Raw genomic sequence first — 12701 nt, 5'->3', positions numbered from 1 at the left:
ACATTGCCACGTGTCTCATTCCGCTCACAACAGATTTTCATTTGTTTTAGAGTGGATATTGCATACAATGGTCAACAGTACTGGTCAACAATCTAATAAATACATTTTCCAAATACACCCAATGTGGCTTCTAATGTTGCATGCTCGGGGCATTCGACAGTGGTTATTGAACCAACAGCATTTGAAATGAAATTGAGAAAACATTTTTAATTATGGCTTAAGATAAAAATAGCTCAAGTGTCAAGAGCACTCATAGTCAACAGTATGTCAAGGGTTGGATAACATTCAGAGATCGAGGTCAACGTTGGCAGTTACAGATACTAAAGCACCATGGCGAATGCAGTGATTAATGTGGCAACAAACACACCGCCAGCCAATAAGGGAGAGGAGCGCACACCGCTGCTTTTTGAGGAGCCGGCAGCACCAGCAGCAGGCGATCCAGTAGGGATGGTAGTAGAAGTAGCAGAGCAATCCGCTTTGAAGTAGGCGCTAGGCCCAGCACCGATCAACATTCCTGTAGAAATACATTGTCCACAAGGGAAGGGGACTGCGCTGCCAGCACAAGGTCCACATCCAGTGCAGTTGTAGGACATGATAGATAGCAAAGATCCTTGAACAGTTTCCTTGAAAGAGACCATACCCATCGCCTTGGTTTTTTCAATACACGAGGTGGAGTTGGAACCAAGTACGGAACAGAAATCAGTGGGAGAGTAACACTGACCATCGTTAAGAGTCTGTGAGATACCAGTGGAAGCTGTGCAGGCAGCATCTGTCCAGACAGACCATTTGGTGCTGGCAGCAGCAGAGTTGGCAAACAGAGCGAGAGCAGCGACAGAGGAGTAGACGTTGACCATTTTGCAGAATTTGGAGTAACAACAAGATGGAAACAAGCTGGTTTTATATCCACCACAACGCTTTGATATGAAGCAAAGTGGCTTTGATCGTTGTTGGTATTTGATTGTTTTGTGGCGTGAAGCTGTTTGCACATTATGGGAACTTGCTATCCATTCATTGCTTATACTCCACCCCTGCTATGACCAAATGGCTACAGCGCATTATTGCAATTATCCATGTATTACTTGAGCAGGCTGTGTAGTCATTAGGAACCCACATTTGGACAACTAAAGATTCAAAGCTCGCGAGTTGCTGTCATTGGACTGCACCGCCGTATTCACGTAAATGAAACAAGAGTTTGTATAGCAAACAGCCAGTTTCATAATGAACGTTGTCTGAATTAAGGCTGATCTCTAGTAGAAAAGTACAAATATTTAACCATTACATATTTCAAAACAGAGTAGCGACAGTCACTGCGAGATAAATATGTTTTACGTGAATAGCAGTTTTGATGGTGGATTCGAGTTTCACTATTGAATCCAATTTGGAATGCATTCAGCTATACTTACATCCCTTACTCTGTTGAATTGTCCATTCCTGGTTAATCTTTCGGATCCATCTGCTAAACTTTTTGGAAAAACCTCCAATGGCCGACTTTGGGAGCATATTCTTCATTATCTTGTTGTTGCTCTAGATCCACCATCACTGCAGGTAAAGAGTCTGAAACCAACCCAAGCACTACTGGGCTACAAGCTAGCTTGTACAAAACAGTTTATTTCCAGTATTGAAACATATCAACATGGTGTTGCTCATATTGATGGCTAGTCTAAATACCTTGAAACCAGTGCTAACCTTTATTTTGGTATTGCATTTACTAGAGATTCACAGATTGTTATCCACCCACTACTTTATTGCAGGCCAAAGAGTTTCGTCTGGTTGTTTTCAAGTCATTGGATGCACTGCGAAAGACTCGTGCTATTCAACTACCTGCACTAGCTCGTCTTACATTTCGAAAATCGGACTTGGACAATGTTCGCAGTGATCGGTTTGTACCACACTGTTATACATACTGTTTTATAAAATTAGAATGCTAATCAACTTGTTGAAATCAATAGGTTTGAAAGATTGATACTGGCAATCACATCAGATTTACTAAGCCATCAGATTAAGATCGAATCTACATATGATGGTCGTGCCATTATACCTCCAGTTTATACTCCTCCTCTTACACTTCCTGTTGAACTCCAGCTCAAACTCACCAGGGTAATATAATTGTCTTGTTTGATGCAGAACTATATGAAAATCAGTGCTAATTTCATGACCTTATCACTACAATAGGCACAGACACTATTGCAAACCAATGAGCTGCTTAATTCAATTATTCAAATGAGCAACAACCAAAAATCATGGACACAGCAGGGAAAAGAGTTTAAAAAATTGGCCACTACTCTTCAAGATACATTGGCAAGTATTTTTGAATGCCTACTCAGATTTGCTTTCCAGCACACTAATGTAGTGGTGTGGGACATGAATCTAAATTACAATTGTATTATTCACGATACAGGATCAGATTCGTATAGATAAGCATTTGCAAAATCCAGCTGCGATCGCATCAGATGTTGAAAGACTTGTACAAACACATGCCAGTCTTTCACAAGAAACATTACAAGTAGCGACACAGCTGATCAGCTGGCTGAAAACAGAGTACAAACGTGAGTTGTATTGACCAACTTTTGAAACCGCGCGAATTCACAACTTACATGGTTTTTTAATTATGATTTTGAACAGCCATTACACATAAGCTGATCTCTGAATCCAATCTGGAATCCCTTGACCATGATCAGCTTAGATTGCATCCTTCCAAAGAGCTTGCCTTGAAAATTCAATCACTTTCACAGCAGGTAGATTTTTCAAATTTAATATCTTGCTGTAGTCTGATCAATAGATATATTTACCAACTATTATATCATTGAAAATTATAGAGACAGTTTCAACTGTTTAATTCCAATGGAGAGCTGGATATAGTGGCTTTGATTGAAGCTTGGATGGGATTGTACAGCAACCTGGATATGGAGAATAGCATTTTGTGGTAAATAAACATATTTCTCGAGTATTTCAAACTGTATTCATATAAAATGAATCATCAAATAAAAGAGTCAAAATATAATAAACAATCAGTTTTTATCAAATTGACTGGACAACATTGAACTCATTAGTTGACTGGTTTCTTAATGATTGTCATTTGTGATGTTCTCTTGAATTAGAACGCGAGCGTATCGGTAAGATTAGAATACAACAATAGTTTGACAACAGTTGAACTCGATATCTGAATTCGGACAACTCTGATGGTCATACAATGTATGAGTGTTAAAGAGCAGTTTGTATTATATGATGATTGCAAGGATTTTTTGAGATGTCAGCAAAATTGAATTTCCAAACTTTATCAACAAGCCATGGACTCGAATGATAAAGACCAGTCTCCACTCATATTTGATATCCAGGCGAAATGCTCATACACAAAGGGCAGAGTGTCACATATGCGACTACCACATTACACTGCCCATACTCCCATGTTTATGCCTGTCGGGACATCTGGATGCATGAAAGGTTTAACAACTGAGCAAATGGAACAGCTTGATTGCCATACTATTCTTGGAAACACTTATCATTTGGCATTACAGCCAGGAAAAGAGGTGTTGAATAAAGTGGGTGGACTTCACAAGTTTATGAATTGGAATCGGGGCATGCTGACAGACAGGTAGTTTGTATAAATAAATTCTGCTTTATTTGAACTGTTGGTTACTGCTGTTGTCTGAGGATACAGCTCTGATTTGTTGTATAGCTTTGTCAGAATAGTCCTTTTAGTTACTGGATAGAGTCAATCGATCTGACCATTTCTGCTACTGAGTTTCAAGCTCATTGAAGCAATATTGGCTGATCATGACAGTTTCCAATTTACTCGTCACGCTGATCTGTTATTGTATCTAACCGTATGTTTCCACTTTTAATTTATGATAGCGGCGGTTTCCAGATGGTATCACTATTGGAGCTATCCGAGATTACTGAAAAAGGTGTTCAATTCATGTCACCATTTGATGAAAAGACAATGACGTTATTGACACCTGAACATTCAATTGAGATTCAAAATGCAATTGGAGCCGACATTATTATGCAACTTGACGATGTTGTATCGTCGCTTGTTACAGGACCAAGAGTGGAGGAGGCCATGTGGCGTAGTATTCGCTGGCTAGATCGATGTTTTTCTGCCCACGCCAAACCTAAAACACAAAGCCTGTTTCCAATAATACAAGGTGGATTAGATGAGCGTTTGCGTCGAACTTGTATTCAGGAGATGACCAAACGCAATGCAAATGGGTATGCTATTGGCGGGTTGTCAGGCGGGGAATCCAAAGACACGTTTTGGAGAATTGTCTCGCTGTGCACAGATTTATTGCCATATGACAAGCCGAGATATTGTATGGGGGTAGGGTATGGCGAAGATTTGGTTGTATGCTCTGCTTTGGGCGTAGACATGTACGATTGTGGTAAGTGAAGCAAGTGTTTTTAAAAGTAATCACTTGACAATATCTGACTTTGTGTTTAAAAACATATGATTGCAGTGTTTCCGACTAGAACAGCACGATTTGGGAATGCACTTACAAGATCAGGAGCATTACGTTTGCGTAACCAGCAATATCAGCGGGATCATAGACCCATTGAAGAAGATTGCGTATGCTTTACTTGCAAGAACCATACAAGAAGCTATCTGTACCGCTTGATACATGCACGCGAAACAATAGGGTGCCATTTACTTAGTATTCATAATATTGCATACCAAATGCGACTAATGAGGGATATTCGGGCCAGCATCACACGGGATGATTTTCCAGCATTTATTTGCGAGTACATGCGCATTTATTATAAAGGATCCAAAAGTGTATCAATAGAAGAGGAGAGAAAAGCAGAAAAAGACAAGGATCCAGGCAAGATAATTGGAGCAGATGGATATCCGGTTTGGATCACGAATTCACTTGCTAGTCTGAAGATCCGATTGGATTGATGTGAACTGCAGTCCAATAAAGACAACTGATATCAGTCACGTGATATAGATCAATGCACTCTTTACGTTAATTGACCAAAGAAAACATTGATTTCTTGCTTGCCATACTTTGAATACCAATGATCAGGTCGTTGGCTGTAAAGACCGCTGCTGCTGCCAAGGTGTGTTAACATGGCATACCCATTATACCGCTGTACTCTTCTTGCTTGAATCTTCTGTTTCCACAAATTACAATGATTCTGGTTGAAAGTCCAAGAATGAAGGATGTTGCAGTTCTGTTGTTTTGTTTGAAACGTCAGTGGATAGACTTGGCATGTGCTATGCCATTGGGTTCACTAATGCATGTTAAAATACAACTTGCTCAAGAGTGTCTGGTTCTTGCCAATCATGTTGCTGCTCTTGCTGCTATTTTACACTGGCTTGATTTTCTCCTTGAATTCACTTTAAACCCAACAAATACTCCTGGCAAATCTAACTCTTTTTTACTGTTGCATTATACAACTTTGATCTATTGATAAATTCATGGAATCTTGTTGGCTTAGTCGCAGCGCACTATACTGTCTCGCAACTATTCTTCTGCTATTGCTACCAGTCCTTCCCCTAGCGCTGATCAGCTAAAGTACTCGTACCCAGCATCTCTCGCTAATGTGCCAGAGACCAAGGTCACCCGTCTTAGCAATGGCTTTACTGTTGCTACAGAATCTAACCCCAACAACCAGACAGCTACGGTGGGCGTATGGATCGATGCTGGCTCTCGGTTTGAAACTGCAAAAACCAATGGCACTGCTCACTTTCTAGAACATATGGCTTTCAAGGTAATTTATATTAGCTACATTCATGTAAAATGAACCACTTGCATTATCTTGCGGTCGCTATTTTGCTTTAAAATAGACAATGGTTGAATATTCGCTTGGCTCTGTTACTACAAATTGACTGCTTCTTCAATAGACGCAACATTCATTGTACAAACTATAGTTTTGAACTGGAATGGTTTGTGTGGAATCTTCCCTTTTTGGTATAGTCATACACTACGATCACCAAGTTTGAAACCAAACGCATTGTAATCCGCATTGGATTCAACTGTTGTCGGCCAAACTCCACTGTTGTATTTTAAAAACTCGTTCTTTGAATTGCAATTCAAAAAAACAAGATTGCAGGAATGCAACAGTTGTCTTCATGTCAGTCATTGAAGACCTGTGAACTAAAGAGTTTACAACAATGTTGTCCAATCAATTTTCAATGTTGATCACGACTTATTAATTTATGACTCAATTACAACTTTGACTAATTCAAATATACAGGGAACCAAGTCCCGCACACAGCTGCAGCTAGAATCTCAGATTGAAAATATTGGCGGACATTTGAACGCATATACTTCTCGTGAGCAAACTGTCTACTACGCCAAGGCACTTGCTGGTGATGTTGGTACCTCTGTTGAAATCCTTTCTGATATTCTCCAAGGCTCAACTCTTAGCGAAGATGCCATTTCGCGTGAGCGTGATGTGATTTTGCGCGAGTCCGAGGAAGTTGACAAGAATAAGGAAGAAGTCGTTTTTGACTTGCTTCATGGTGCTGCTTTTCAGGGATCATCTCTGGGTCGCACCATTCTTGGTTCTCGCGAAAACATCAAGAGCATTTCTCGCCAGGATCTAGTCAATTATATTTCTGAAAACTACAAGCCCAACCGCATGGTTCTTTCTGCTGCTGGCGGTGTTGACCACGATGCTCTTGTCAAGCTAGCCGAAAAGCACTTTGGATCTCTCAAAGCTGGGCCTGAAAAAACCAAACCCGAAAAGACCCCCTTTATTGGTTCAGATGTCAAGGCTCGTTTTGACAACCATCCTACTGCACACATTGCTCTTGCTGTTGAAGGTGTTTCTTGGACCAACCCTGACTACTGGCCACTCCTCGTTGCTCAGTCCATTATTGGGTCATGGGATCGATCTCTTGGTGCTGCTTCACATGTGTCATCCAAGCTTGCACAGAAGGTGGGCGAGCACGGTCTTGCCAACTCGTTCATGTCATTCAACACCTCGTACTCGGATACTGGTCTGTTTGGTGTTTATGCAGTTTCTGAAAATTTCATGCACCTTTCCGATTTAGTGCACTACATTCAAAAGGAATGGCACCGCCTTGCAATCAACATAACCGAGGCAGAGGTTTTCCGTGCAAAGAATCAGCTCAAGACCTCCTTGCTTCTTGCTCTTGATGGTACCACTCCTATTGCAGAGGACATTGGTCGTCAAATGCTTGTTTATGGAAAGCGATTAACTCCATGGGAGATTGATGGTTTGATCGAGTCTGTCACTGTTAATGATGTTATGAAAGTGTCTTCCAAGTACATCTACGATCGTGAAGTTGCAGTGATTGGATATGGCCCTGTTGAGGCCCTACAAGATTACAACAGAATCCGCTCTGCTATGGCACCCATCCTTTACTAGTAGCATACGTTTTCACATTTGGGTATTATTTTATATATCTCTATATATAAAGCGATTAATTACTCTACTCACTTGTTTGGCTTTTCATTTCAGCCGGCACATCTTTCCAAATTGGCTGCAGGCCGTTGAATGAATATTTTTGTTTCTTTGGTTTACAGCCGTATTCACGTAAAATGAAATACAAAGTGTTGAAATATTAAATAGTCAGTGTTGTAGACTGGCGTCAAATTGACAGGACAACATTGAACTCATTAGTTGACTGGTTTCTTGATGATTGTCATTTGTGATGTTCTCTTGAATTAGAACGCGAGCGTATCTGTAAGATTAGAATACAACAATAGTTTGACAACAGTTGAACTCGATGTCTGAATTTGGACAAGTCTGATGGTCATACAATGTATGAGTGTTAAAGAGCAGTTTGTATTATATGATGATCATTGTGCTTATATTGGGTCGAGAATGTTCATTAAGAAAACACAACGATCACTCAATCATTTTATATTCAAAAGCAACAAGATATAAAAATGATTGATTTTACGTGAATATGACTGTAATGTCAAAAGTGGAATAATTCACGTGACGGGAGAGTTGAGTTTGAACTGACTGGCTCAACACAACTCATCTAGCAATGCCAACCACCACTGCATCGGTGGTTTCTGACTCGAGGTCTCCTCAGAGTCCAGTTTCTACATCATTCAGCAACGACAATAAAAGGCAAATTCGTTCCAACCGAGATGCTCGCAGTCCTACTCCCAACAGCAGTCCAGACACTAAAAATCACAAGTCTGTTCTAATTAGTCAGAATCCAACTGCTACATCCAAGACATCACTTTATGGTAGAGCTGGAGGTGCATACATTCCTCCGGCTAGACTTAGGGCATTGCAGGCTTCCATCACTGATAGATCAAGTGAAGATTACCAGCGTATGACTTGGGAAGCTCTCAAAAAAAGCATTAATGGTCTCGTCAACAAAGTCAGCGTTGCTAATATCAAGAACATTATCCCAGAGCTTTTTTCTGAAAATCTTATTCGTGGGAGAGGTTTACTGTGTCAAAGTATTATGAAAGCCCAAACTGCTTCTCTGCCCTTTACTCCCGTCTATGCCAGTTTGATTGCTGTTGTGAATACCAAGTTTCCTGTTATTGGTGATCTATTGCTTAATCGACTTTTGGCCCAGTTTCGTCGTGCGTTCCGTCGCAGTGATAAGACAGTCTGTTTGGCTTCCAGCAAATTTATCGCCCATTTGGTGAACCATCGTGTGGCAAACGAAATCATCGCTTTGCAGATCCTTACTTTGCTAATTGAAAGACCTACAGATGACTCGGTTGAAGTGGCTGTTGGATTCATGCGTGAGGTTGGTACATTTTTAACCGAGGAATCTCCCAAAGCAACCAATGCTGTTTTTGAGCGGTTCCGTAGTATCCTGCACGAAAGTCAAATCGATAAGCGTACCCAGTACATGATTGAGGTATTGTTTCAAGTACGAAAAGATAAATTCAAAGATAATCTGGCTATCCCTGAAGGACTTGATATTGTGGAAGAAGCTGATCAGATCACTCACATGGTCAGTCTTCCAGATGAGCTAGTCACTGAAGATATCCTCAATGTGTTCAAACTAGATCCAGATTTTTTAGACAGTGAGGAAAAATACCAGGCTATGAAACGAGAGATTCTTGGAGATGATTCTGACGAGTCCGGATCTGGTTCGGCAAGCGATGCAGATGGCAGTGACGAAGATGAAGAGGAGGCAGAGGCAGGCTTTGAAGATGCTCAAAAAAAGCTTGTGATTCAAGATGAGACTAATACCAATCTGATTAATCTTCGTCGTGGTATTTATCTTACCATTATGTCGAGTCTCAACTTTGAGGAATGTGCACACAAGCTCATGAAGCTCAATATTCAATCAGGGCAAGAAATTGAACTATGCAACATGATTATCGAGTGTTGTAGTCAGGAGCGTACCTATGTTAATTTCTATGGATTGCTTGGTGAGCGATTTTGCCGTATTAATCAAGGATGGGCTTCTAGCTTTGCGCAGGCTTTTGAAGAAACTTACAAAACCATTCATCGATTTGAGACGAATAGACTGCGTAACACTGCCAAGTACTTTTCCCATTTGCTCGCTACTGATGCTTTGACATGGCAGGTTTTTGCTCTTGTGCGAATTACTGAAGCCGAAACCACTGCATCATCGCGTATTTTCCTTAAAACCATTTTTCAGGATTTGTCCGAGTCATTTGGTCTTAAAAAATTACGAGAAAGACTATTTACAAGACTATGACCATTACTGTTGCTACATCTGGTGGTATGGCTCTACGTGGTGCTTTTGACGGTCTTTTCCCAAAAGACAATCCCAAAAACACTCGATTTGCAATCAATTATTTTACCAGTATTGGATTAGGTTCACTGACTGAGGATCTACGTGAGCATCTCAAGAATGCACCCAAGTTGATTCTGCAGCAAAAACAAGCTATTGATTCTAGCTCTGATTCTTCGTCCGATAGTGACTCGGATTCTTCAGATTCCGACTCCGAGTCTGATTCAAGTGGCAGTCAAGACTCATCTAGCAGTTCATCCAGTGATTCATCCAGTGATTCTTTGAGTGGATCAGAGACTGATACCAGTGATGCTGGCCAAAAACAATCTTTCAATCGAAGGCGCGCTTCCCCAAAAAGTACTCAAAACAGATCAAATCATAGTCCACGTTCTGTCCGTCGTGTTGCCAGTCATCATTTAACTCGGTCGACTTCTCCACATCGTCGTGATCGTTCTATTAGCTCAGGTGCTCCTTTTAAAAATGATACTGATCGTAACAAAAATCAGAGTCGTGATCGTTATAGAGAACGAAGCAGAGATCGCAGTATTGCCAGAGGCAGAGATCGCAGCATTGACAGAGGCAGAGATCGCAGTATTGACAGAGGTAGAGATCGCAGCATTGACAGAAACAGAGATCGCAGTATTGACAGAGGTAGAGATCGCAGTATTGACAGAGGTAGAGATCGCAGCATTGACAGAAACAGAGATCGCAGCATTGACAGAGGCAGAGATCGCAGCATTGACAAAAGTAGAAGCCGTATTCATGATCGTAGTCGGTCCCGTAGTGTGAATCATCGTTTGGATCGTGTTCGTAATTATCGTCAGAGTTCTAGTCGAGACCGTAGTAGATCTCGCAGCATTGATCGGTCTCGTAACCGCAATCATGGTTTAAACACGAGCCGCAGCAGATCACCAAGTATCCATCGTCGTCGTCGATCACCTTCTCAATCTCCTCGCTCACGTAGCCCACCTGGTAGAGCTACTCGTAAGCGTCTTTCAAGACGATCACCCTCCTTATCACCATCTGAATCTTCATCCAGTTATCGTGGTGAGTATCGTCGTAAGCCTTCCCCTGACTCATCCGTTTCTCCTGCACATCGCCGAGCCGTGCATCGTAGCGATTCTCGGGATCGCAAACGCAGCAGAAGAGATTCTTGATGATTCAAACATGGATTAAAACAGCCCTCAATGTGTCAGGCCATACAGTTGAATACTTTTAAATGAATTCTGTCTATTTTAACTAGTTGATTATTGATAAAGTTGGGGTAGGCAATACAATTTATTCTGTCCAGATTTAAAAGGATGGGTATGCTCTATAGAGTTGGCTATTTATTTTCTTTTACCCTTTTGCCTTCTGTGTATAGATGAGTTTGAGCCAGAAGGTATGGGAGCGTCGGCAACACCCACAACCGTTGCATGTTTCAATTCGTCTGCCAAGGGTCCACTGTCAACCTTTTGTAGTGTTTCCACATAAAACATTACATCTCTGACTTGTTCCTGCAATTCTGATATCAATGCATCTTTTTTACAACCAGCATGCAGACTTGCTTCCAAATCTGCTCTTAGCTTGACTAGATTATCCTGCAAGCCGGAATTCAATGCCTGTTCCTCGCGCGTATCTCGCTCTAGCGCACCTAGCCTATCACATAGCTGTTCCATTTTGCGATCCGTTTGCTTTTTTTCACGTACATGCTGATTGACTACACTCAAAAGCGAATCCCTCTCTGCACATGTCTGTCGATATGCTTCGCGCAGTGTATCTAGATTTTGGTCAAGAAAAGAGATATGCTCTACACTTGCATTTTCAATTTTGGTAAGTTGTCGTTCAAACCATTTACGCTGCGTATCAAGCTGAGACTGTAGCATATGCGAGTACTCTAGACCCAGTGCATCTACTTTTTCTGCAATAGCAGCATCCTGGACAGTAATGATGGAGTGTGGATCGAGAGTATCTAGACCCATTGCTCGTCTGCCAAGTACATGAGAGATATAGCCTGCGCTTGAACTAGGAACACTTCCATCGGCAGCAAAGTAAGGGGAAGCCGAGACAGGACCCAACACGTTGGAATGAGGAGTAAGACCATTGATGGAAGAATGCAGCGAGCTAGAAGGTGCAGGCAATTCGACCAGTTTTCCATCAGTTCTGTTTTGAATTAACCGATGCACGTATCCATCGCCAGCATAATCCCATACACGTTGTGTTTCCAATTCCAGTGCATAGACATGGCCTGTTTCTTGATAGTGTTTGAATGCGTGACCTTGAAAGTATCGACCACAACCAATACTGCCACAGATTAGACAAATCCAAAGGTTTTCTGTAGATGCACAATCGGAACACTCGTTCAATGGGGAGGAAGACGGATGAAGAGAGTCTGATTCTTTTGTAGAAGAGTAACGACAAACAGGACAGGTGGAATCACCCCATTTCATGATACAACTGCAATGAAAAGTATGATGACAGACAATAGTTAAAAGACCAGTGACAGAGGAATCCATGCGATCTAGACACACGGGACAAGTGGGCAATTCTAACAAGGAAGATGATTTTTGAGGATCGGAGAGCAATGGTGACAGATTGTTTTGAATGGATTGTGAATTTGTTATGGTGTTGGGTAGAGTACAAGATTCTGAATTGAGTAATAAAGCAGGATCTGGCGAAGCAGGCGAGAAAGCATATTTTGGAATGTCAGGAGAATCGAATTCGACAGATTTGATGAATACGACATGACAGATTTCAGGTTCGAATGAATTGAAAGATCTGCCATTGAAGTTGTCATAAAAACGGTATGCAGCTCTTGCAGAACGAAACTTGAGAAGCATAATAAACCTGTTTGGAACAGAATCTTTAATAATGCGCAAATGTGACATGGATTTACGACAAGCACCCATGAGTTTAAGAAACTCTTGAGGAATGATATGAGGCGGAACAGCAAGAACAGCAACAATGGAACCCAAGACATGCAGCAGTTGATTGAATTGGTCATCAGAGGGAGAGACTTGACTTGCAGATTCAGCAGATGGAGGATCGAGTTGTAGATATTGCATAACAT

The 12701-nt window shown here is 41.3% G+C and overlaps 7 protein-coding genes across 7 annotated transcripts; 5 read left to right on the top strand and 2 right to left on the bottom strand.

Moving 5' to 3' along the window:
• Window positions 1-183: 183 nt before the first annotated feature.
• BATDEDRAFT_89596 (uncharacterized protein) lies at window positions 184-856 on the bottom strand (the record flags this gene model as incomplete). The annotated part of the gene is made up of 1 exon (XM_006680022.1): window positions 184-856. The coding sequence occupies one exon, from the start codon at window positions 852-854 to the stop codon at window positions 321-323; it is 534 nt and encodes a 177-aa protein (XP_006680085.1). The 3' UTR covers window positions 184-320.
• A 527-nt stretch (window positions 857-1383) lies between these two features.
• On the top strand, window positions 1384-2927 carry BATDEDRAFT_25926 (uncharacterized protein; the record flags this gene model as incomplete). Its single annotated transcript, XM_006679849.1, has 7 exons — window positions 1384-1545; window positions 1713-1879; window positions 1950-2097; window positions 2173-2346; window positions 2399-2546; window positions 2623-2735; window positions 2817-2927. 7 exons carry the CDS (start codon window positions 1384-1386, stop codon window positions 2925-2927), a joined length of 1023 nt encoding a protein of 340 aa, XP_006679912.1.
• A 360-nt stretch (window positions 2928-3287) lies between these two features.
• On the top strand, window positions 3288-4894 carry BATDEDRAFT_12487 (uncharacterized protein; the record flags this gene model as incomplete). Its single annotated transcript, XM_006679752.1, has 3 exons — window positions 3288-3592; window positions 3853-4379; window positions 4455-4894. The coding sequence occupies 3 exons, from the start codon at window positions 3288-3290 to the stop codon at window positions 4892-4894; spliced, it is 1272 nt and encodes a 423-aa protein (XP_006679815.1).
• A 106-nt stretch (window positions 4895-5000) lies between these two features.
• BATDEDRAFT_20015 (mitochondrial processing peptidase) lies at window positions 5001-7497 on the top strand. Its single transcript, XM_006679773.1, has 3 exons — window positions 5001-5055; window positions 5437-5709; window positions 6196-7497. The coding sequence occupies exons 1-3, from the start codon at window positions 5014-5016 to the stop codon at window positions 7333-7335; spliced, it is 1455 nt and encodes a 484-aa protein (XP_006679836.1). The 5' UTR covers window positions 5001-5013; the 3' UTR covers window positions 7336-7497.
• Window positions 7498-7963: 466 nt separating this feature from the next.
• Window positions 7964-9616, top strand: BATDEDRAFT_89729 (uncharacterized protein; the record flags this gene model as incomplete). Its single annotated transcript, XM_006680126.1, has 1 exon — window positions 7964-9616. One exon carries the CDS (start codon window positions 7964-7966, stop codon window positions 9614-9616), a length of 1653 nt encoding a protein of 550 aa, XP_006680189.1.
• Window positions 9617-9642: 26 nt separating this feature from the next.
• Window positions 9643-10889, top strand: BATDEDRAFT_89594 (uncharacterized protein; the record flags this gene model as incomplete). Its single annotated transcript, XM_006680125.1, has 1 exon — window positions 9643-10889. The coding sequence occupies one exon, from the start codon at window positions 9643-9645 to the stop codon at window positions 10807-10809; it is 1167 nt and encodes a 388-aa protein (XP_006680188.1). The 3' UTR covers window positions 10810-10889.
• Window positions 10890-11100: 211 nt separating this feature from the next.
• On the bottom strand, window positions 11101-12603 carry BATDEDRAFT_1224 (uncharacterized protein; the record flags this gene model as incomplete). Its single annotated transcript, XM_006679702.1, has 2 exons — window positions 11101-11411; window positions 11448-12603. Coding segments are annotated over 2 exons (1467 nt in total), but the record flags the coding sequence as incomplete, so codon positions are not given.
• Between the last annotated feature and the right edge of the window lie 98 nt (window positions 12604-12701).

Source organism: Batrachochytrium dendrobatidis (genome assembly GCF_000203795.2).
Source record: "Batrachochytrium dendrobatidis JAM81 unplaced genomic scaffold BATDEscaffold_8, whole genome shotgun sequence".
NCBI classification, from domain to species: Eukaryota; Fungi; Chytridiomycota; class Chytridiomycetes; order Rhizophydiales; genus Batrachochytrium; species Batrachochytrium dendrobatidis.
This window is presented reverse-complemented; position numbering and strand designations above follow the sequence as displayed.

Bases quoted from the DNA above. Each gene is read 5' to 3' on its own strand.
- BATDEDRAFT_20015 (XM_006679773.1), top strand. From the start codon at position 5,014: ATGATCAGGTCGTTGGCTGTAAAGACCGCTGCTGCTGCCAAG. The intron at 5,056-5,436 runs GTGTGTTAACAT...TTGTTGGCTTAG, and splicing joins AGACCGCTGCTGCTGCCAAG to TCGCAGCGCACTATACTGTC. The intron at 5,710-6,195 runs GTAATTTATATT...TCAAATATACAG, and splicing joins TAGAACATATGGCTTTCAAG to GGAACCAAGTCCCGCACACA.